The sequence below is a fragment of the Bos javanicus genome, chromosome 11 (genome assembly GCF_032452875.1).
Source record: "Bos javanicus breed banteng chromosome 11, ARS-OSU_banteng_1.0, whole genome shotgun sequence".
Lineage (NCBI taxonomy): Eukaryota > Metazoa > Chordata > Mammalia > Artiodactyla > Bovidae > Bos > Bos javanicus.
This window is the reverse complement of record NC_083878.1, coordinates 2,226,314-2,251,565: the sequence shown is the minus strand read 5'-3', so window position 1 is coordinate 2,251,565 and position 25,252 is coordinate 2,226,314. Positions and strand designations below refer to the sequence as shown.

Below are 25,252 nucleotides of genomic sequence, written 5' to 3'. Positions count from 1 at the left end.
GCATTCTCACGCGGCCGAGTGAGAGCATCAAAAGACGGCATATGAGGCTGCCCTCCCACCAACGAAGGTAAAATACTGAAACATTTATTACTGAACACGGGTTTACATATTTTTGGCCTCTTATTACAGAAGGATGAAAGATATTTGGGTCTGTTAATAAACATGTTTTGTGCCACACTGGAAACTTCACTGTGGACAATATGCTTCTAGAAGTTATGAAATGTATTAATAAGTTTGCCAATCTACAGAATGCTGGCATAGTAGTCCATAATTGCTAATTTCTTAGTTTCACTAGAAACTAAGGTTTCTAAGGGTTAAGAAATCTAATCAGTATATGTAAACGAAACTATGAGAAATGATAAGAGAAATGACTGTATACAATAAAAGTAGGATGCGTTTTGGGTAAGAAAAGGTATAAAAGGAGGAAATGCATTTTTAAGGGAAAAAAGAGTTATTTGTTTTCAAGTAGGATAAGTGGTTGTTTTAGAATGAGAAATTGTGTCAAGATTTCTAGAGATCTGATATGACCTGGTATAATATAATCATAATTCTAGTTATGATCTTAAAATGTTGTATGTCACAGACATAATAAAAATTCCTTGTCAACTGCATTATAAAGAAATCTCATCAGCTATTTAGCCATGGTCACTTTTAAGTCTTTTGACGTTTACAGACAGTGATGGTTTTACTCTGATGCTTTTGCAAAAGTGCTTCCTCTTCAAAGAGATTTATGGAAAGAATTCTTACAAGTACAGATTTCTGATAACTTGAAGATCATAATAGCACTGCACTAAATCAGAATGTTCAGAACGCTGCTGGAGAAAACTGACGAATTCACAAAACTACTGACCGAAGGTCAAGCATTAATCAGGAATTAATTGCATGGTATTAGGGGAATGTAAATTGGTACAGACACTTTGGAAAACAATATGGAGATTCCTCAAAAAACTAAAAATAGATTTGCCATTCAGTTCAGTTCAGTAACTCAGTCATGTCTGACTCTTCGCGACCCCATGGATTGCAGCACGCCAGGCCTCCCTGTCTATCACCAACTCCCAGAATTTACTCAAACTCATGTCCATTGAGTCGGTGATGCCATCCAACCATCTCATCCTCTGTTGTCCCCTTTTCTTTCTGCCTTCAATCTTTCCCAGCATCAGGGTCTTTTCAAATGAGTCAGCTCTTCACATCAGGTGGCCAAAGTATTTGAGTTTCAGCTTCAACATCAGTCCTTCCAATGAACACCCAGGACCCATCTCCTTTAGGATGGACTGGTTGGGTCTCCTTGCAGTCCAAGGGACTCTCAAGAGTCTTCTCCAACACCACAGTTCAAAAGCACCAATTCTTCGGCACTCAGCTTTCTTTATAGTCCAACTCTCACATCCATACATGACCACTGGAAAAACCATAACCTTGACTAGATGGACCTTTGCTGGCAAAGTAATGTCTCTGCTTTTTAATATGCTGTTTAGGTTGGTCATAACTTTTCTTCCAAGGAGTAAGCATCTTTTAATTTCATGGCAACAGTCACTATTTGTAGTGATTTTGGAGCCCCCCAAAATAAAGTCTGTCACTATTTCCACTGTTTCTCCACCTATTTGCCATGAAGTGATGAGACTGGATGCCATAATCTTAATTTTCTGAATGCTGAGCTTTAAGCCAACTTTTTCACTCTCCTCTTTTACTTTCATCAGGAGGCTCTTTAGTTCTTCTTCACTTTCTGCTGTTCTTCTGACAGTTTCTAAGGGTGGTTCTTCTGACACTTTCTAAGGGTGGTGTCAACTGCCTGAGGTTATTGATATTTCTCCCAGCAATCTTGATTCCAACTTGTGCTTCCTCCAGCCCAGTGTTTCTCATGATGTACTCTGCATATAAGTTAAATAAGCAGGGTGACAATATACAGCCAGTCTGTTGTTCCATGTCCAGTTCTAACTGTTGCTTCCTGACCTGCATACAGATTTCTCAAGAGGCAGGTCAGGTGGTCTGGTATTCCCATCTCTTTCAGAATTTTCCACAGTTTATTGTGATCCACACAGTCAAAGGCTTTGGCACAGTCAATAAAGCAGAAATAGATGTTTTTCTGGAACTCTCTTGCCTTTTCAATGATCCAGCAGATGTAGGCAATTTGCTCTCTGCCATATGTTCCAGAGTTGCCATATGATCCAGCAATCCCACTCATAGGCATATATCCAAAGAAAACTCTAATTTGAAAAGATGCATGCACCTCAGTGTTCACAGCAGGAGTATTTACAATAGCCAAGCATGGAAACAACTTACATGTCCATCAACAGGTGAATGGATAAAGAAGATCACACAATGGGATAATACTCAGCTTTATAGCTGAAAGAAGGAAATAATGCCATTTGCCCCAACATAGATGGCCCTAGAGATCATCATATTAAGTGAAGTAAGTCAGAAAGAGAAAGACAAATGCCATATGATATCACCAATATGTGGAATCTAAAATATGACACAAATGAGCTTATCTATGAAAAAGAAACAGACTCAGAGACATAGAGAACAGACGTAAGGTTGCCAAAGGGGAGGTAGGGTAAGGGTGGATGGACTGGGAGTTTGGAGTTAGCAGATGCAAATTATTATACATAGGGTGCATAAACAACAAGATCCTACTGTATAGCACAGGGAGCTGCATTCAGTATGCCATAATAAACCATAATGGAAAAGGAAAGGAATTAATTACATGAGGATGGAAGTGCTGATGGGAGCAATTATAATTTTACAACTTTGTTTGAGAAACTGCTGATTTTTTTTTAATAATTTGTTTTCCAGATTAAAAGAACCCTGTTTCTCCTTTCTTTTAAGTAATCTATATCACAGAAATTTGGTAAAGTATACTTTTGTAAACAAAAATGGCATATATTTATCCTTTTCTCTCTACCTGATCTCTTCAGAATTTAGAAACGTATTGAATATTCTTAATTAATATAGGTATATATATATATATATATACACACACACACAAGGGAATAATACTCAGCCATAAATAATAATGAAATAATGCCATTTGTACCAACATAGATGGCCCTAGAGATGATCATACTAAGTGAAGTAAGTCAGAAAGAGAAAGACAAATACCGTATGATATCACCTATATGTTGAATCTAAAATATGACACAAATGAGTTCATCTATGAAAAATAAATAGACTCACACACATAGAGAACAGATTTATGGTTGCCAAAGGGGCAACTGTTTAACTGAACTGACCTCTTCTCAGGACTAAGAGACTGGTTCGGTGAGATGCAGCCAACTACCAACTCAGTCTAGACTGTAAGACTTCTGGGATAAACTTAAAAGGTGAGGAATGAGGGGTAGGAAACTATGCCCCTTCCAAATATGCCTCTTTGACTTGGGGGTTATTTTGAGCCAATAAAGTGGTTTCAGATAATAGTACTGCTTTAAATTACCTGCTGGCTGAACAAGGAGGAATCTGTGCCATAGCAATGACCTCCTGGTGCACTTGGGTCAACAACTCTGGTATGAAAGAAACTCAAATACAAGAATTGAAAAAATAAGCCACTGGGCTAAAAAACAGGCTGATGCCTTTCCGGGTACATTATTTGATTTACTTGATACCAACTGATTTGGCCCTAAATAAGAAGTATATTCAGACTTTTGGTATTAACCTCTTGACAGTCACCACTGGAGTCTCCCTGGTGGGCTGTGTGCTCTCAGGGGTCTTAAATACGAGTCTGAGTTCCTGAGCAGTACATCAGATGGTCTCACTGAGCTTGGAGTGACAGAAACACGGTGGACAATGAGATGAAGAGCAGAAACAACTCTCCGTGGCCAACAGCAAAACCTAGGAGGTGCAGGACGAGGCGCATCACCTGAGGGCCACTGAGAATGACAGGAATTACAAACCGAAAATTTTTTATTTACTTTTTTTTTCTGGCCACACATGGCTTGTGGGATTTTGGTTCCCCGACCAGGGATCAAATCTGGGCCTTCAGCAGTGAAAACACCTAGTCCTAACCACTGGACCATCAAGGAATTCCCAGTAATACCAAGTTGTTGGTCAATCTCTTATGCAGGAGAGGATGACCAAAAGGGAGGAATTGTTAAAGCAACTGAACAAGAGGCCAGGGACTTCCCTGGTGGGCCAGTGGTTGAGAATCTGCCTTGCAATGCAGAGGATGCTGGTTCGGTCTCTAGCTGGGGATCTAAGATCCCACAGGCTTCGGAGCAACTAAGCCCGTGTGCCGCAGCTAGAGAGTTCCTGCACCCCGGTGAAAGATTCCGTGTGCTGCGACAAAGACTTGGTGCAACCAAATACATAAATAAGTTAATTAAACAAACAAACAAGAGGCCATTGGACTGAGGTGGCTTTGATGCCTTGGTAGCTCATGCAAGCAAACCAAAACCTAAAAAGCCAGAGTGAACGCACCTGAATCCAAGAAAAGGCAGCTTACGAGCAACCAATCACAGACAGACAACTAAGACAATGGCTTAAGCTGCAGCCAATCAGCTTCTTTGCTTTGCTTCTGGCTCTTTATAAAAAACCTCCCCACCGGCTCTCTTCACGGGTATGCTCCCAACAACCTGGCTTCCCAGGGGGCTCAGTGGTAAAGAGTCTGTCTGCAATGAGACACGGTTTCCATCCCTCAGTCAGGAAGATCCCCTGGAGAAGTAAATGGCAGCCCATTCCAGTATTCTTGCTTGGAAAATTCCATGGACAGAGGAATCTGGTGGGCTACAGTCCAGGGGGTCGCAAAGGGCTGGACGCGACTGAGCGACTAAGCACAGCACAGCAACACCTTTGGTTTGCTGCTGCCGCACTCAAATAAATTTGTGAAATGTTGAATGTCCTTTCACCTTGTAACAGCCACAAGTGGCAGAGCTAAGGTTCTTTGTTGTTTAAACATTGTTTTCAAAATATAGAAATAAAACCCAAGAGCATGGCTGATCTCCTGGGCCCTGCTGGGGCACTGTCCAGTGCCTGCAGGGCACCTGACTGGCCAGGGGAGCAGAACTAAGCGGTGAAGAGGCCCGGACGTTTCACAAGCCTGTAAAGCTGAGAAGACGCGATGGCATCCTCTCCTCTCTTGGGGAGAAGATAACCGCACAGGTGGTGGCTTCCGCCCTGAATCTTTCTTAGTTTCATGCCTGAGCAATAACATGTCCATGTTTCTTTTATTTCCAGCCCCTCTAAAAATCTGTTTCTTTTTTGCTTTGTCACTCTGCTGGTTGCCTCATTAAGGACTTCAGTAGGACCTGACACATGCTGTCTATTTGTAGAATGATATTTTTAACACATTGAGAAGGATGCTTTGACAATTCAAGCCAGCAGTGCCCACCTTTGTCTGTAACCTGGGGCCTCTGCTGCCTCATTCTGGAGCCCAAGCCCTCTCTCCTGGCCCCTCCTGGCCTCTGCCCCGTCCCTGCCTTGTCCCTGGGAGCCCTGGGCCTGGGCACCTGCGGCAAGGTGTGATAAAAGGCCCAGAAGTTGAGGCCCTCCCCATCTTGGTGTGGATTCCACGTTTGACATGCAGGTATTAAGCGTGACTTTTCCTGTTGGGTTTGGGCAGAGGTCAGCAAGGCCAAGACCAGTTCTGCAGGTCACATGAGGGGACTGAGAAACTGACTCTGTGACTCATCCTCTTGGCCCCACCAGAGGGCAGAGAAGAAAAAGGCTGGCGAGGCGAAGGGAGGGAAGGTCCTGGAAAGGCCGGCTGGTGTGCTGGGGCGTCTTCCCTCCACCCCTCTCCCCGTCCAGGGGGCCTTTGGTCTCTGTCCAGTTGAAGGGCTTCTGGGAAGCCTGTAGGCATCTGGGCATGTGTCCCCGGAGTCTGGGGGATGCAGGGCCAGGCGGGTGTGACTCACACCTGGAGGAGGTTAGGTGATGGTCCTGGCTACACCGGCCAGAGGCAGGCAGGAAGATGGCAGGGACCTGGACACCTATGCAGCGACAGTCACGGAGGCAGAGGGCACGTTTCTGCAGGGTCACTCAGACCCTGTGGAAGAGAACTAGGGGTCTGTCCTCCTCCAAGAAACACTGCCTGGAGAGGGGAAGTCTCAAAACTTGGGAGTCGAGGCTAAGCAGCTGCTGGGTGGTGGCACTGACCTGGCCACCGCTCTGAGCCAGAGCATTGCAGAGGAAGAGCAAAGATGCTCAGAGGTGCCCATGCCCTGCCCTCCTGCTCCAACCTGAAGCCTGAGACGAGTCAGAAGAAGGGATTCTGGGGTGAATGACAGTCTGGAGCTACAAGGCTTCCCGGAGCACCCACTAACACCTGAAAGATGACCACTGGAGGAGCACAACCTTTTATGCAAAGGGCTGGAAAGAGCAACTGCACAGAGCAACTGAAAGAGTCAGAGGTGACAAAGAATCACGCTTCCTTCAGATTGTTTTGCAAGTTGAAGTCAAGTACTTGTGTTTTAGCAGTTGCCCCTGGCTTAACTCCCCGCTCCCTGCCCCCCAGGCAGCCCCTCCCACCCCAGCTACGCTGAGAATCCCAGAACCAGCAGCCTCCAGAATTGGAAGGGGCTCAGACGGAGACAAGCATCCCAGCCTCTGACTGATGTCAGAAGAGGGATCCGAGGCCTGGAGGCAGACTGCAATCTTCGGTGACAGAGGCCCGCAGTATCCTCCTTCCCTTTCTAGAAAGACTGAGACAGAGGGAGCGAGAGAAAGCAGCCCTGAACCTGCCAAGGTATCAGGCAGGTAAAAAGATTTAGAAAAGATGCCTGAAGCCACCAGCAATGAAGACGCCCATGGACTGAAGCTCCACTGAGCAAGGGTGCCCCCTGGCCCTCGCGGCTGCCCTGTGGAGCAGGTGCTGTTCCGTCCACTCTGGTTAGTGAGGAGAGGGCGCAGGATGGCCAGGAGAGACGCTCCAGGTCACCAACCAGCAGCGGCGAGTGGGAGCAGCTAGCAGTTTAGTTGCTAAGTCGTGTCCGACTCTTGCGACCCCAAAGACTGTAGCCCGCCAGGCTTCTCTGACCATGGGATTCTCCAGGCAAGAATACTGGAGTGGGGTGTCATTTTCTTCTCCAGGGGATCTTCCAGACCCAGGAAGCAAACCTGGGTCTCCACTGCCAAAGACTTGGTGACTCCAGGCACCTCCTTCTGCCCCTGGGTCCACCCCCCAGAAGTCTGTCTTCAAGGACCAACATCTTCAAAGTTTTGTCCTCCTCGAAAATAACAACAGCCTAGAGACGGGAAGTCTAGCAACTGGGAGGCAGGAATTAGCGGCATCGTGAACAGACATGGGGTGGGAAGTGGCGGGGGGCGGGGCGGGGGGGCAAAATTCGCCTTCTTTTGAAAAGCTGGGGAGTGACCCTGGGCTCCCATTCCTGACAACAGCACTGGCCCGAATGCTCCCTGGAAGCCCCTAAGGTTGCAACCGGCCCCCTCCTTAAATGCATACTCCCATCTGAGCTCCCTCTGCAAACCTTCACTGTATCAGAAGCCTGCCTTTATGCATTTATTTGGCTGTACCAGTCTTCCATCTTTGTTGTGGCATGCAGAATCTTTAGTCGCAGCTTGCGGGCTCTAGTTCCCTGACCAGGGATCGAACCCGAGCCCCCTGCATTGGGTGGGGAGAGTCTTAGCCAATGGACCACCAGGGTAGTCTCAGAATCGTCTCTTCTATTCCAAGAGTTTTATTACTGCTTTTGAAATTTTAAACCATTATTATTTGACTGATTTTTGAGATGATGGATTATATATTCAATTTTCAATTTTTATCCTTAAAACATCATTCGTGAGTTTGACAAATACTTGGTGCGCCAGGCTCTGCGCCCCTCGAGCACTTTCCACACACAGGCCTTTACACAGGCTGGCTCGTTTTCTCTCATCTATGCTGCAGATGTCATATCAGTCTTTGATGCAGGAGCAGTGGAGTCTCCAGAAAGGGAGGGACAAGAGGAGAAGACCCCAGCAATGAGTCGGTGTGTACAAGGCAGGTAGGCCGGCTGGAGAGCGCTGGCTCCCTCCCGCCTGGGAGGTACCTGAGTCCAGGAGCCCTGCAGAGGAAGCCCCCTCCCACCGGCTTTCCTCCCCAGGCCTACGGGTGGGGAAACCCCGGCTTGGTACTCACTGCCCACCTGTCACAGGACAGGACTCTAAGGCTGGGGTGCCTTCCTGTTCTGCTTTCAGGACCACCTCCACCCCCCATCAGCCCTGCCCCATTCCTGCACCCTGGTCCCCAGTCCAGCCCAGGCAGTCCTCACCTCGAGCCAGGTTCCCCGAGATGAAGCGGAAGAAGACGCTGATGATGTCACCCAGGTGCGTTGTGCAGCCATGCTGGCACTCCTGCAGCCTCAGGGCAGGGTGCCGAGCTGGGCCAGGGGTCTCCCCGCGCCCTGCCATCCCGGGACCTGGTCCAGGGACCCCTTGTTCTGCCCAGCCCGCCAGCCTCTCTGTCCCCTCTCTGCCCGCCTCTCCCCAGCCTGAAGGGGCTCAGAGCGCGCTCTCTCTCCTCTGTCTCCCGATCTCAGTGCCCATCCTGTGGGTCTCAGTCGCCCCTCCGTGTCTCAGCCTCTCCGCCCTGTCCTGTCCTCCTCTTGCTCTGTCTTCCCCTCCCCGCTCTGGCCTTTCCCAGGACCGCCTGCCCCCCAGCCAGCCCTTCACCTTGCACCTGACCCTGGCTCCTCAGGACCTGGGTGCTCCCTCTCCCAGGAGACAGAAGGGCTCCTGCAGCTTCCTGGGCTGGGAGGGTGTGAGGGCGGGGTGGGCCCTGTTCCTGAGTTCTGCCACCACTGGGGGAGGTGCCCTTGTGTGATTTTCAACTGAGGGTGTGATCACACTGCAAAGGGGCCCTATCCAGGGACTTCTAGACAGCCAGAAAGGGAACTTCCCTGCCCCCGCCCGAGTCCCCGCCTGGGAGGCTCAGGGGCCAGGGACCCTGGGCAGAGCTGGGGGAAGGGTGGGAACCTGACCTTTGGCTAGCTCTTCCGCTCTGACCTGTGCTCACTGACCCCAACCCCAAGCCCTGCTGGCACCTCTGCGGAGTAGAGAAAGGGGAGGTGGGAAGGGATCCTTGTTGCTGACGACCCTGGCCCGCATCCTGGAGCATGCAGTGTGCACAGGCAGCTTGCTAAGGCCCGTCTGGGCATCCAAACAACCCCATGCGGTGCGTGTGGCAGAGAACATCACGTCGGCATTCTCCTCTGCTTTCTAACCTACAGAATTCAGGTTGCCTTGGGGGCGCAAATGTGCTCAGGTTTTTGTTTTTTTTTTTAAAGGCAATCCTCACCCCTTCCCTGCAGTCAGGGTGGCTCAGTTCTGCCCAGCAAAATATAAGCATAAATCTTCCAGAGAGTTCTGTGAAAGTGCTGCTTTCCCGATGTAGGCACTCCCACATCCTCCTTTCCCCTGATTTTTCCTTTCTCTTGTCAGGAGCAAAGCCATGATGGCTGGAGCCAGAGCAACAACTGAGGGAAAACACACACACACACACACAAAACTGCAGACCTTGACTCCGATATCCTCAAGCTGCTAAACCAGTGCCAGCCACTGCCTAGCCCAGGTTTCTCAGACAGGAGATATTAATACATGCTCCTGTCTAAATGAAGCCACTGTTGTTTGGGGTTGCTGTTGCATGCGAGGGCAGGCAAGTTGAAATCTTCCAAGTGAAAGGCAAACTGTCACACCTTGTACTCTCAGCCAGTGAAAGAAAGTGCAGCGATTGACGGGGCTTCTCGAGTACCACCGGGAAGGGCGCGGCTCCGGCACAGCAAAGGCTGTGCAGCAGGTCCAGCCTCCGGACAAGCAGGTCTCCCCTTGGGTTGATGACCCAGCACATTCGATGGCACACAGTGTGTCTAAGAAAAGTTAGGATGCTCTGCTGGGGCCAGCGCAGGCCCCAATAGAAGCTATGGTTTTGAGCAAAACCAGGCTTGCTTTTTTTTTTTTTTCCGGCAAAAATCTCTTCTTCTTGTGACACTATTTTTGGCTCACTCCTGGGCCCTCAGGGAGATGGAATCTCTGACTGACACCAGGTAGCCCTGAGACCTCAGTTGCCTGTCAGGAGCTGAGCATTTGGGACTTCCCTGGAGGTCTAGTGATTTAAGAATCCACCTGCCAATGCAGGGGACACAGGTTCGATCCCTGGTCTGGGAAGATCCCACATGCTGCAACCAACATGCTGCCTGTGTGCTCCACAACAAGAAAAGCCTCCACAATGAGAAGCCTGGCAATGGAGTAGCCCCTGCCCCGCAACTAGAGAAAGCCGGAGCACAGCAACGAAGGCTGAACACAGCCAAAAATAAACAAACATACAAATTAGTAAATAAAACCTTAAAAAAAAGTAGAGAGAGCCGAACGTCCATCTCTCCCCCAGCTCTAAAGACACATGCGTGTACAGCACTCCACCATCACACACGTGCCGAGTATGAGCTCAAGGTCGGGGGTCCAGAAGTCCCAGGTAGGTGCATGTTCTACACACGGGCTCAGACCGGCAGATGCTTCACTACTGGAGCACTGGGGAAGTCCTGGCGTCTCACTCTGAAACGTGACGTCGAGTATATCTTGGTCTTTCAAACGCATCAAACTTCTGTTAGCCTGTATTTATATATGCTTATGTATTACAGACAAGCTAATTTACCTTTCTGTCCCTATTCAGTTCAGTTCAGTCGCTCAGTCGCGTCTGACTCTTTGCGACCCCATGGACCGCAGTATGCCAGGCCTCCCTGTCCATCACCATCTCCCGGAGTTCACCCAAACCCATGTCCACTGAGTCGGTCATGCCATCCAGCCATCTCGTGCTCTGTCGTTCCTTTCTGCTCCTGCCCCCAATCCCTCCCTGCATCAGAGTCTTTTCCAATGAGTCAACTCTTTTTCCCTGTACCTTTCCTTTTTTGTAAGGTGTTATTATTATTATAATTATTATTATTATTGATGTGGACCATTTTTAAAGTCTTTGTTGAATGTGTTACGATCTTGCTTCTGTTTTTACATTTTGGTTTTCTTGGCCAGGGAGGCATGTGGGATCTTAATCCCTCAGGCAGGGGTCGAACCTGCACCCCCTGCTTTGGAAGGCGAATTCTTAACCATTGCAGTCTGCTGCGCTGCCAGGGAAGTCCCCCCCCACACACCTTTCTACCACCACCTTTTAAACTAGGGGCGCTGGTGGTGGCAGTGACTTTGTGATCTTCCACGGGGTCAACAAAGCCCCAGAAGAGATGAGCACCTCCCAGAGATGGCAGCAGTGGCCGAGAGCCCGGGTCTCCATCTGGGGGAGGGCGCAGGACTGTGTCCCTTTGTGCAGGGATGGCCACACTGTCATGCAGGAGCGGCTGCAGCTCCAGGGTCCCTGCCAGAACGGGTGGGGACGGGGGCGTCCCCCACAGCAGCAGGCAGGACCCCGGCCTTTTCCCATCCAGGCCTCTTCCTCTGGTCCTCTAGAGTTTCTGCAAAGTTCCCAACAGCCTAGAGCAAGTGCCTCTCTGCTTACACCAGCCCGGCTGGACCCAGGTTACTCTGTGTATGGTGTTACTATTCCAGGCTTATAGTTAAAAACACCCAGTCTCACAGGCTTCATGGGAGCCAGACTTGAGAAACAGGTTGGTCTGATTGGTGGCTCAGCTGCGTCCCTGGCGAGGCCGCCTCACATCCTAATAGGAAGGACTTTAAGATGCTGGGGAGATAAGCAGAGCAGCTCAGAGTCCCAGCCTCTGGGTCACTGAGGATGGGCCCCCGGTGTTGGGGGGGGAAACACTTCTGGGCCAAGGACAGGCGCTCCTCCTGAGTGGGGTGGGGGCCATGGCCCTCTCTGTGCTGCCGGGACCTGGGTCTACCCATCTTAGAGACCACCCCTGCTGACCTGCTGCCAACCCCATGCTGAGGCTCTTCTCAGCCAGGGCTGACCCCCCGGGCCGCAGCAGCCACGGGCCTGGCCCTTGTCTTCATGCACCCCAGCCTCTGAGTCCCGCACACTCCTGCCATGTCGCAGAGGCTCAGGACACCTGTGTGTTCCACTGAGCCAGACCCCTGCTCCAGGGTGTCACAGAAATCGGTGTCTCAGGCACCACTTCTGCTGATGGAAACCATGCCCACCCGCCATGGGGGCACAGTGCCCTGGCCGCCTGCCTGCCTTCGGGAGGCCCTGGCCCAGGACACCCAGCCAGGCCAGGCTGAGCACGGGGACAGAGCGGTGCTGAATGGCACAGCTGGCCTCTGCACCCAGAGCCCGGCAGGCTCCCAAAGGAGCAGAGAGGCACCTTGCCTGGGCACAGCTGAGCGTTCCACGAGAGCCCTCGGAATGACCACATCAACAGTGCATCCCAGAGGGACACGCAAGGGAGCTGTTCAGACTGTGGCACGAGGCCTGGGAGCAATGCCCAGTGGCTAGGGGGGCAGGCTGGGGGTCTCTGCTCCTCTGCTGCCAAGAGTGGCTGCTGCCTCCACAGACCCTGAGTTACCCCCATTTCCCACAGCTCGCGAGAGAAAAGGCAGGGAGAGTGCGTCCAGGTGGGCACCCTGCCCGCAGCGCATGGAAGACGCCCCAGGTCAGAGCCCTCACTCAGCCCTGGCCCATGTGACCCACGGACTCTTGTGACCTTCCTGAACACTTACTTGCTCTCTAGGTTTAGTAAAACAGTGCGGCCCTCCACGCCTGCCCCACACAGCTAAGGGCACGTTTTCCGTGCCCCGCATGCCCTCTCAAGGCCTGGCAGGGTGTCTGGTGAACAGGTCGCCAGGTTGCCAGGGGAATGGCAGGGCTGGGCAAAGCCCTGGTGGTGTCCTAGGCTGTGCACCCCTTCCCTGCCCCTCTGCCTCCTGGCCGAGACCAGTCATTCAGCAAACACTTCCACACAGCTCTAGAAGGAGCTGCAGGGAACAGACCCTGCCATCTACAAACCCACCTGAGCTAAAGCTGGGACCTGTGGGTGTGGTCCCCTCTTGTGACCCTGGACACGCAGCCTGTTCCCTGGCTTGCTCTTCCGCGTGTCCACCCACAAGTAGGTGGCCAATATTTTGGCCACTTGATGCGAAGAACTGACTTACTGTAAAAGACCCTGATGCTGGGATAGATTGAGGGCAGGAGGAGAAGGCAGCAACAGAGGATGGGAAGGTTGGATGGCATCACCGACTCAGTGGACATGAGTTTGAGCAAACTCCAGGAGACAGTGAAGGACAGGGAAGCCTGCGGTGCTGCAGTCCACGGGGTCAAAAAGAGTCAGAGATGACTTCACAAGGACACAATGGAATATTACTCAGCCGTTAAAGAGAATGACATCCTACCATCTGTGGCAACCTGGATGGACCTAGAGACTGTCACACTCAATGAAGTAAGTCAGAAATAGACAAATACCGTATGATATCACTTATATGTGGACTCTAAATACAAGGCATATGCGCTTATCTGCAAAATGGGAACAGACTCACAGAGAGAACGGACTTGTGGTGGCCGCGGCTCAGGGGCGCGACGGAGAGAGAGTCTGGGATTAGCAGATGCAAACTGTTGCTTATAGGATGGATAAACAAGGAGCTCCTACTGCACAGCACCGGGAACTGTTCAATATCCTGTGATAAACCATGATGGGAGAGAATATGGGAAGGAATGGGGAAGGCAATGGCGACCCACTCCAGTGTTCTTGCCTGGAGAATCCCAGGGACAGAGGAGCCTAGCGGGCTGCCGTCTATGGGGTCGCACAGAGTCGGACACGACTGAAGCAACTCAGTAGTAGTAGTATGGAAAGGAATATATATGTATGTATGTATGACTGAATCACTCTGCTGTGCAGCGTAAATTAACACGACATTATAAATCAACTACATTTCAATCAAATTAAAAATTTGTGCCTCCAGTGAGGTCACGTGGGGTCTGCAAGAGCAAACTCAAGTCCGCTAGGCACATAGGACTAGCCACACGAGGGCGCCACTGCTCACGTCTGCTCCTTGTTCCTACCCTGATGGAAAACAAATTGCTTTTACTCCGCTGCAGAAAAAACAGTCCGTGAAGATGGGAGCTTCCCAGTTAAGCTGTTTGCATGAACTTTTAGTGACTTCATGTTTCTGCTCCATCGCGAGAAGTGGAGAACCCCCATGGACCTCACGCGTGTTCACAGGCTTCAGGGCCTCCACGGAGGCTGCTGTGGAGAAGAAAAAGGCCAGAGGAGGGTGGCAAAGCACCACAGATGGCAGGGGCTCTGGGAAGCAGATGAAGGGGCTGGAGTCGTGCTGGGAGTGTGCTGTGGAGTAGGGGTGCAAGTCAAGGACAGGGCCCTGGCCTGCACACACGGCTGACCCCCCACCGTATCAAGCCTGGGATGCTGGGGGTCATGAATGTCCCCATTTTCCAGTCAAGGAGACTGAGTCTCTGGAAATCACAGAGAGTGTCTGAGACAATGAACAAGACACAGCACTCAGGGGTCCAAGTCCGCACCTTTTCCTTAAAGTCAAAGAGGCAGACTCTCAAGCACACCTTGTGTGTGTGGTCACGGGGAGTGTGTGCGATACGTGTGCCTGTGTGCGGTGTGCATGCCCGTGTGTGCCCACAGGTTTTAGTGGGTGTGTATGAGTGTGAGTGTGCGGTATGAGCACATGTGTGTGAGAGTACGGGGCTGCACCAAGTCCCTCCTGCACCACTTACTGCATCACGGACACCCAAGTGCCCCAGCAAGAGCCAGGCCGCGTCTGTGCTGCCAACGCCCGGAGCGCAGCCTGCGGTACATGGCCAGCACTCGGGCTGTGCAGGCAGGACTGAGGAGGCCGAAGGCCGGGCCACCTCCTCACCAGGCCCCTGTAGCGGGGCATCAGCCCCTCTTTTCACCGAGGACTCAGGAAGAGTGTGATGCTAAAGGTCCCCCAGCCGGCAAGGCTCTGAAACCCCTTTCCATCCTCCTGGCTGGGAGAACCCCAGTGAGGGCGCAACATTCCCTGCCTCCCTGGGCCCTGCCTCGAGCTCTGTGCCCCGTGGGGCATGGACACCAATGCACAGGGACAGGCGTGAGTGAATAGAAGCCCCTCCCTGCAGAGGTCCAGGCTGGGGTCCTCAGGTAGGTCTCTGAGCGCAGGACAGACACCCACCCTCTCCCCAGGGGGCCCAGCCCCTACCTGAGCCCTGCGGGGCCGCGCTGGACAGGATCCACTTGACCAGGCAGCACCGCATCAGGGCCTGCCGGGTGAGCCTCGGCCGCTGCCACTTCACGCCCTCCTTCTTGCTCAGTGGAGTGCGCCCGGGCTCCCCCAGGAGGCTGCCGTCGGACACCTTCATCACCTCCTGCAGCAGGAACAGGCAGGGAGACCGTGAGCCCTGGTTCACCAAAGGCACCTGCAGATCGTCCCCTCCAGATCCTCCTCCTCGGGGAGGTCCTTCACTCCACACAGGCCCTTACCTTCCGGGGGCGTGTGAGAGGAGCCCCCTGGCCCACTGGACAATTCCCAGGGCACCACTGCCCCTGGCGTGGGTCACCTCCTGCCCCATCTCTCGGCCCTCCCCCTCTCTCTCCAAGAAGCCTCTGTCCCTGCATGGCGAGGCCACCTTGCAAGCGCAGTGTCCGCTGGTGATCCAAGCTGGAGGAGTGGGCTGAGAAGGATGTTCAAGGCCACTGTGGGGCTGGGCACCCTCTGCTCACAGGCACGCTCCCTGCCAGCCTCGCTAGGCTGATCTGTGAACACACACTCCCTCCACACAAGCCCTGCTCATGCTTTACGATCCAGCTAACAGGGATTCCCCAGATCGTCCAGTGGTCAAGAATCTGCCTTACAACGCAGGGGACATGGGTTGAGTCCCTGGTGGGGAAACTAAGAACCCACGTGCTGCAGGGCAACTAAGCCCTCGGGCAGCAACTACTGAAGCCCGTCCATGCCCTGGAGCATGTCCTCTGCAACAAGAAGCCGCCACGATGAGAAGCCTACGCATCACAGTTAGCGAGTATTCCCCACGCGCCACACCTAGAGAAAGCCCGCACGTAGCAATGAAGAGCTTGTGCAGCCCCAAATAATATGAATAGATTAAATAAAAATGTGAATTTGTTAGTTGCTCATTCGTGTACTCTTTTCGACCCCATGGACTGCAGTCCACCAGGCTCCTCTGTCCATGAGATTCTCCAGGCAGGCATACTGGAGTGGGGAGCCATCCCCTGCTCCAGGGGATCTTCCCCACACAGAGATAGAACCCGGGTCTCCTGCATTGCAGGCAGAGTCTTTACAGCCTGATTCACTAGGAAAGCCCAAGATAAAAATCAGTAAAACTTTAAAAAAAAGATCCAACCAGAAAGCCATCTCCTGCATGAAGCACCCTGGCCTCTACAGCTGCGGGCGTTGGGACTACCCTTGCATCCACATCTCCACCACGGCATGGACTGTGCAGTGGTGACTTGCTGGAGGAACTCCCAGCTGAGGGCAGGGTCCGTGGGCTTCTCCACGGGGCACCTGCTCTGGCACATGATGGGGCCCTTGGAAGGAGGGAGGTGAGGGTCCAGACTGGCTTATCAACCTCCCCAGCACCCCGACACAAGTCTGTATGTCAGTCAGAGATCCCAGTCCAAATCCCTCAGTGACTAAGCCCAGAGAGGGGGGTAGATCCACACTGGGCCACACAGCAAAGTCGGGCCTCCTTGCTTCACTCTAGAACCCTCAATATTTTTTGCGTTCGTGCTCAGTCGCTCCGTCGTGTCCGTCTCTTTACGACACAAAGGACTGTAGCCCGCCCGTCTCCTCTGTCCATGGGACTCTCCAGGCAAGCATACTGGAGTGGGTTGCCGTTTCCTGCTCCAGGGGATCTTTCTGACCCAGGGATTGAACCTGGGTCTCCTGCATTGGCAGGCAGATTCTTTACCACTGAGCTACCTGGGAAGCCCCTGATTATTATTATTATAATTTTTTTACCTTGAGGCAAATAGAGGCTGCAGAAGGGCCTGACGACTTCCCTGGGAGGGGGCACGTGGATGGAACCCACCACTCTACACTGCGTAACCATCTGCAGAAATAACTCAGACAACTGGTGGATGGAGTCTTGGGGCAGGGAGCTGCGGGTGAGTTGCTGAGATGCTGGGCTGTGAGCCCCACCGAGTGTGGGTCAGGAAAGGACAGCCAGCAGGCACAGTGGACCCCAGAGCTGCAAGACTTGTTTTCCTGCATTGATAAGTGGAGCACTCTCATCTGGCCTGCCCTCCCGTAGCCTGTCATTGGCCCAGCATCCTCAGCGCCCAGGCGGGCAGCAGGGTGGCCCCTCTGGGCATCTGCTGAGTCTGACTCGTTGCCTGTGTGTCATGCCCCCTGCTCAGGATGGCTGTGCCCCAGTTGTGCCTGTCGGGTCACGGCCCCAGGTCGCCCCCAGGTTCGCTGTACTCAGTACTCGCGATCTGAGTTCCAGGCGCGGGAGGAAGCAGCGCCCCCACATGGGCCCTGGTTCTGAGTGGGTGGGCGGACTGGCCAGGATGATGGTGGTGATATCCTTCCAGGGCCATGGGATTTCACTACATTTATGCGTGCTCAGTCACTTCAGTCGTGTCCATCTCTTTGCAACCTCAAGGACTGTAGCCCGCCGGGTTCCTCTGTCCATGGGACTCTCCAGGCAAGAATACTGTAGTGGGTTGCCATTTCGTCCTCCAGGGGATCTTCCAGACCCAGCGATCCCACCCATGTCTCCCGTGACTCCCACATCGTAGGCAGACATTTATACGGTCCTGAAAAGTATATGAGTGTCTGAAACACATCACAAACAGATGTACATTCGGGCAAGTTCTGCAGATGCAGAGACTCCAGCACGGCCCCTGCGATGGGTGGGTTCTTGGGTACAAGGACCAGAAAAATGCACCCAGGTGGATGGTAACTGGAGAGGAATCAATGGTGGGGGACCCAGGCCATTCGCAGCCTCCCCGGGACAGACAGAGCCAGGCTTGGAAGACAGACCAGAGCAAAGAGCAGGCTGACGGACAGCCAGACCTCAGTCATGGACACCCAGGGGCCAGGACAAGGACCTCTGTTGCTGCTGGCGCGGCCATCCAGGGACACTGGACCTGGGACCCCCCACTGGTGTCACCACCCTGTGGGAGTCTCGGCTGAGTCACTGGCTCCTGGTTCAAGGTCAAGAGCAAAGGAGTCAGACTGTCCCAGCCCACGTCATATGTCTCCTCTCTGGCTGCAAGGAGAGCTGCGAAAGCAAGCTTCTGGCCTTTTGGGTTCTTGCCTGTCCTCTGTGGTGGCTTTCCTAAACTTGATGAATAAGAAAAACCCTACAAACGTCCCCGAAACTGTGGAGTCTGAGCAAACGCTCAGGTGAGGAGAGGCTGGTGCGCTGCCTCCTGCGGGCTCTCGTCGGCTGGGGGAGCCCTCCAGGAGCTGAGCTGGCTCATGGCCCCACGAGGGCAGTCTGTATTTGGGGCTGGGCGGTGGGCCTCCTGGTCAGCTTTCGATGAAGCAGCTGTCTAGACCCAGCAACACCCAACCACTTATCCTGACTTTTGCGATCTTTCCAGCCAGGTCCCAGCTGCCCGCCCCCCCCGTGGCTGTTGACCCCACAGGCCGCCCCTCCAACAAACATGCTCAGCAGCCCCTCCATGCTCTTCCCTTCTCCCAGGCTTAGCCTGGCCTGCTGTCGGGGGTGGTCAGTGGTGCGCAGAGCTATAGCCGGACTGGGCTCACCATCCCAACAGGGCAGAAAGGGGCTTTGGTGGGGGTGGCCGGAGGCCCCAGGTGCCAGGGATGCTGAGGGAGGCACTCTACACATTAACACACACACACACACACACACACACACACGTGCACAGGCCCTGCTCAGGCTGACAGAGACCTTCTCCATTATTAATGATCTTATTCGGGAGAGAAAAGGCCTCAATGAATCAGGTCTTTATTTCAGCCCAGGAGGCAGGTGGGGGACGATGGGCAGCTGGCCCTTCATGATTTCATGAATTCTTTGCTGAACGCTCTGTACGTGGGCTGAGTGGAGAAGGTCAGAGGGGAAACCCAAGACGGGCTCAGAGCCTGGGCAGGAGCTGTCTGTCGGTGCCCCTGCCTCAGGACAGCACTGGGTGGCCGGCACGGGTGGCCCTCACGGAGCCCGCGGCTAGTCCTGAGGACTCTGTCTTGCAGTCAGGCCTGGGCTGCTGTGCTGAGATCCTGAGCAGGTGACCTGGGGTTCTGTCCTACTGAGACAGGGCCGTGCTGGGAGGGCCCACAGGGCGGGCGAGAACCCCACTCCTGCACTTCTGGGCCTTAAGGGCACCTCGTTGTTATGACAACTGTAGGAGGTTGGCAGCACCCGCCCATTTTAAAGATGCGCAAACTAAGTCTCCCAGGTGGCTTCCCAGGTGGCCCAGTGGGTAAAGAATCTGCCTACAATGCAGGAGACACAGGCTGGATCTCTGGGTCAGGAAAATCCCCTAGAGGAGGAAATGGCAGCCCACTCCAGTATTCTTGCCTGGAGAGTCCCATGGACAGAGGAGCCTGGCAGGCTACAGACCCTAGGGTTGTAAAGACAGGACTGCGCGACTAAGCACAGAAGCACAAACTAAGCCTCAGATGCCTGGGGGCACGCCAGGGCCATGCTGTACTCGCGGCCTCCTGGTTCCAACTTTCAGGGGGTCTCAGCCATGGGCAGTGCTGCGCGGCTTTCTGAGGCCTTGGAAGTGGGGGAGGGACGCCTAAACCCCCCTTCCCCTACACACTCCCCCGCCCCCCTGCACACTCCCCTCCCCCTGCACACTCCCCTCCCCCTGCACACCCCTCTCCCTCCCCCTGCACACTCCCCTCCCCCTGCACACCCCTCTCCCTCCCCCTGCACACTCCCCTCCCCCTGCACACCCCTCTCCCTCCCCCTGAAAACTCCCCTCCCCCTGCACACCCCTCTCCCTCCCCGTGAACACTCCCCTCCCCCTGCACACCCCTCTCCCTCCCCCTGCACACTCCCCTCCCCCTGCACACCCCTCTCCCTCCCCCTGAACACTCCCCTCCCCCTCCCCCTGCACACTCCCCTCCCCTGCACACCCCTCCTCCTCCCCGCACAATCCCCTCCCCCTGAACACTCCCCCTCCTGTACACTTCTCCACATCTCTACCTGCATTTCCTCCCCCCTCACCTGCACAATTCCTCCCCCTCCCCCTGCACACTCCCCTCCCCCACCTGTACACTCCCCTCTCCCCTGCACACGCCCCCTCCCCCTGTACACTTCTCTGCACCTTTACCTGCAATCCCTCCCCCCTCACTTGCACACTCCTCCTGGACATTCAAGATGGACTGCTGCTCCCTGTCAGGCCTCACTCAGATCAGGTGCTAGGAGACCCCCACCTCCTCACCCACACCAGTACCTGCTGTGATCCCCAGCACAGCTGGCTGTTGAACTAACCCTGTTTATTTGTTTACCTGGGTGCATTTCTGTCTCTTTCTCCTGGAATGTTGGCTCCTAGAGCCGGCCCTGGCCTCCTGTGTGAACTGCTCTTCCCCATCACAGAGCCTGACACCCAAAAGACCCTCACTTCCAAACCCAGCAGTAAAAGAACAAAGCCTCTAGCTGGCAGATGGGCAGAAGACTAGCACAGACATGTCACCACGGAAGACAGACAGGTGGCACGAAGCCCTGAAAAGACGCTCCACATCATGAGCCACCAGGGAGAGGCAAACAAAACCACAAGGAGATGTCACACTGTCGGAACGGCCACAGTTTCAAAAGGTCACAAAGGATGTAATTCTATTTACGTAGCACTTCAAAGTGGCAACAATTTAGAAACGGAACAGGTTAGTGGGACAGGGGTTAAGGATGGGGGGAAAGGTGGAAGAGGGGAGGTGGGTGTGGCTATGAAAGGTCAACATGAGTCCTTGAGGTGATGGAACTGTCACGTGTGTTAACTGCAGGGATGGAAACACGAACGGACACATATGATACTGCGTGTTTGTGTGTTTAAGTGCGCAGGGCTAAACACACACGAGTGCGTGTAAAACTGGGTGACGGGTCCTCGGGATCTGTTTCAGTTCTTTTTTAAATATTTATTTATTTATTTGGCTATGGCAGGTCTTGGTTTCAGGAACACAGGATCTTTTTTATTTGCTGCAGCATGGGGGCTCTAGTTCCCTGAGCAGAGATCAGTCCCAGGCCCCCTGCATTGGGAGCTCAGAGTCTTAGCCACTGGACCGCCAGGAAATCCCCTCTGTTTTATTTCTTACAACTGCAAGTCAGTCTGCAATGGTCTCAATGAAGTTTCCATTAAAAAAAATACTTGCACACATACAAAAAAAAAGAATATTTTAAAAATACACACACACACACAAAACCCTCAATAAATATCCTAAAATGCCTGACTGAAAGCCCTCTGAAGCTCTTGCCATAATTCGCTGAGGCTTTCTCCCCTCTTGCTCTTGTCTGATGCATTTTAACAAGGATGGAGCCATCCTTTCATCCTCCATGGCCCTCAGGGGAGGCGATGGCCAGAGCTGGGTGGCAGAGACCAGTGAAGCCAGAAGATCTGGGTCGTGAGGTCACACAGCGTCCCCAGCAGTGAGCATTCCGAGCCAGGTCCCAGAAGTGGCCCTAGGCTGGCCCGGGACCTGCAGCCTCCTCCGAGGCTGACAAGGTAGCTTCAGGGCAAGCACTGCAGCTACGCTGAGACATTTCTGGCCACTCAGCCCACACTCGCAGCTCCTGCCCTCCAGGGGAGTCCAGGGGCAGGTGTCAGCTTCCGTTCTTCCAAGTCCCAGGTCTAGGAGGAGTTGGGGGAGCAGGGGGTGTACAGAAAGGGCAGCGTGCTGGGGAGGCCTCTGCTTTCCAGCAGGCACTGTGTTGGGTGCTTGGAGAGGTGCCATGTTTAAGCCCACATCCCTCTTTCAGGGTTCCTTAGGCCCTCCGGCAAATCACCCAGCTGGAGCACAAATCCTGAAATAGGTCTTTCTGATACCCTCTCACCAAGATCGCCATGTTCCCATCTGGTGTGTTCTCTGTTGCCCAAGGCCAACGAGGAGCCAGCCCCGCTCGTTCACATCCAGGTGTGTTCACTGCGGGGCTTTGGCTGGAGGTCATTGGCTCCAGGACGTTTCCCAGGTGGCTCAGGGGCAAAGAATCTGCCTCCAATGCAGGGGACAGGGGTTCAATCCCTGGGTTGGGAAGATCCCCTGGGGGAGGCCATGGTAACCCACTCTAGAATTCTTGCCTGGAGAATCCCGTGGACAGAGGAGACTGGCGGGCTACAGTCCATGGGGTCACAAAGAGTTGGACATGACTGCAGGGACTTAGCGCACACATGCATTGGCTCCAGGAAGGGAACGCCTGGGAGAACCTCCTGTCTGGGAGAGGGGATGACTTAGACCAGCGGTCCTCAGCCCCTCTGGCACCAGGGACGGGTCTCGTGGAAGACAATTCTTCCGTGGACTGGAGGGGGGATGGTTTGGGGATGACTCAAGAGCATTACGTTTACTGTGCACTCTCTTCCCATTGTTATGATGTCAGCTCCACCTCAGATCATCAGGTATTAGATCCCAGAAGCTGGGGACCCTGGCTGAGACTCTGGGTGCCCGAAGCATCCCTCTAGCTTCAGCTCAGAGCTTCAGCAGGCAAGAGTGGGAGGAAGGAGGGTCGGAGAGCCGCTAGAACTCAGTGCTCTTGTTTGTTTTGGGGGCGTTGTTATGGTTACCTCTTCACCTGCTACCAGCTCTCCTTTTACAAGAATGATCTACTGATTCCCCTTTAACTGAATTTATGGAAATTTAAAACATGAGTTAATTTAAAGAAAAATAAACTATAGCACAGGTTGCAGCAGGCAAGATAAAATCGGTGAAGGAATACCAACAGCTAGAAAACTTGCAGTCTGAGGGCTCCCTTGCTCAGCTCAGCTCAGAGAACTGAGTCCTCTGGGACTGGGTGCCCCACGCCTCAGCCACGCGCTGAATGTGGCTACTGAATGTTTGAAACGAGACTAGTCCAAATGCAGACATGCCATTAGTGCAAATACACACCAGATTTCAAATTCTTCTTAGTAGGATAATAACTTATTAACAATTTTTATATTGAGCACACACTGAAATAATATTTACATTGGATTAAATAGAATATATTATTTAAAAATTTTCTGTTTTAATTTACTTTCTTTAATGTATCTGCCTGGCCATTTAAAGTGACACTTGTGCCTTGCAATACACTTCTTTAAAAAAAATAATATTTATTTTTGGCCGTGTTGGGCCTCAGTTGCGTCATGAGATCTCCACTGCAGCACGTGGGCTTCTGTCCGGTTGAGGTGCACAGGCTCAGCTGCCCCATGGCTTACGGGATCTTAGTTTCCCGACTGGGGCCGAACCCGAATCCCCTGCACTGGCAGGTGGATCCTTAACCACTGGACCACGAGGGAAGCGCCATGAAATTCATGTCTGCTGGCCGGCACCTTCTAGACCTTCCAGCTGTGGGACCGCGGGCAGCTTGCTGCTACCAGGGCACACCTGACCCCCAGCTCCTCTCTCCCACCCAAGTCCAGACGAGGGCCTGTCAGAGTTGCTTCAGAAAGGTGGTCTGGTGGAGCGTGGAGGGCAACTGGGGCACAATGAGGCCGAAGGCCAGCTTGGGATCTGCCCAGGTTGAGGGGGAAATGGTAGAGCACGGAGCCGGATGCCCACAGTGGGACAGGTGGGGGCATATTAGTGTGGTGGGTATTTAGGTTCTGCCATAGATGTGGGCAGCAACGGAAGGGTCAAGGTGACTCCTCAGTAACTTTGACATCAACACCATGGAGATGGTACAGGAAGAATACCCCCCATGCCTTCCAGCTCTCCGCAAATGCAGTCCAGACTCTCCATGAGAACACTCCATTCTCAATCACCATCTGAGAGTTTTCACCACGCCACAGAAAGAGGCCAGAGCATTTTAAACAAACCACTGGGACCGCAACTGGGACATTCTACCCTGTGGCTCCACAGGCCCCCAGAAAGGCCAGCAGCCCACCGGGCACTGCCCCATGCCCAGTGGGCACAGCTCCATCCTGTGGAGGCCCGTGCGGTCAGGCCGTTAGGGACACACCTTTGAGCAACTGGCTCAGTCTTTGGGGTTCTTGTCACCTGGGCTCCAGAAAACCCCCAAAGAGCATCTCAGAGAAGGCTTGGCAGAGGTGACCTGTGGGCACATAGGTGGCAGCCTTTGGGCTGAAAACACCCAGGCTCCTTTCCCCAGAGGTAAAGTGATCGAGGTCACGCATACGCAAAGGCACGCCTAGCTTCTCCCAAATGCTTACAGGCGTTTGTGCATGAGAAACAGCACGAACAGCTTCCTAAGGGCCGCCAGGACCCACTGGCCTCTAACTCAGAAGACACACCTAGCTGGGGAGGGAGGGAAGACTTTTGGGGGGTGGGGGAGGGAAGATTTCCAGCAAAATGATATTTCAGTCAAGTATGGTGGGAAGAGGTCTGTGGTCAACCAGGCAGGGACTTGAAACTTGGGCCCTTTTCTCCTGGCTGGGAGACCTTGGATGAAGTTCTTGACCACTCTGAGACTCATTGTGTGTGTGTGTGTGTGTTCAGTCGCTTCAGTCATGTCCGACTCTTTGTGACTCTATGGACTGTAGCCCACTGGGCTCCTCTGTCCATGGGATTTTCCCATGCAATGATACTTGTGCGCGTTGCCATTCCCTCCTCGAGAAGATCTTCCCAATCCAGGGATCGAACCCATGTTAACTGTGTCTCCTGCATTGCAGGCGGATTCTTTCCACTGAGCCGTGGGGGAAGACCCAAGCCTCAGTTTGCTTGTCTATAAAGTGGGTATAATTCACAGGACTATGGGGGAGGTTAAATAAGGTGACACGCCCCACCCCCAGCAGGAGTGATCAGCACTATCCTTCACCCTCCTGGTGCTGCGTGAGGGTCTGGCTGCCCCATGCAGGGGCAGGGCCCAGCCCATGACCCAGTGACATCAGCAGGGCCACCCAACTCACTCTGCTCAGCTGCTGCACAGCAGAATCACTTGGGAAGTCTCCCCACCTCTGCCTTCCCCGGGGGCTGCATTATTGATTCAGTGGGGCCTGCACCACTCTATTTTTATAAAGCTCGACAGTCAATCTGAAAGTGCAGCCAAGGTTTAGTGCTTATCCCACCAGATAGGAAATTCTGGGCCTTATCTGTGGGAAGAAGGGGTCTTGCATTCACACTCTCCCTTTCTCCCGGCGGGGGTGGGAGGGGGGCTGTCTCGAACCCAGAGCCTGGACCGGCAGGGACGTGCAGGCTCCAGGTGTGGGGCTGCCTGGCGCCCTGACCCTGTCCGTGGGGACTGCTGCAGGCAGGCTCGTGTGCACCCACTCGTCTTCGCTCGCTCTATTTCCATCACTCGGGACAGATGGCAGGAAGTGGCAGTGGGCGTCGAGTCATGCAGGCCCTG

The 25,252-nt window shown here is 53.2% G+C and overlaps 1 protein-coding gene across 1 annotated transcript in view; it reads right to left on the bottom strand.

The window, feature by feature from the left end:
- Positions 1-25,252, bottom strand: part of KCNIP3 (potassium voltage-gated channel interacting protein 3) — a 94,679-nt gene that overhangs the window by 64,196 nt on the left and 5,231 nt on the right. The window contains exon 2 of the mRNA XM_061431484.1: positions 15,025-15,190. Within this exon, the coding sequence (XP_061287468.1) occupies positions 15,025-15,190 (166 nt within the window). The remainder of the gene's footprint in view (positions 1-15,024; positions 15,191-25,252) is intronic.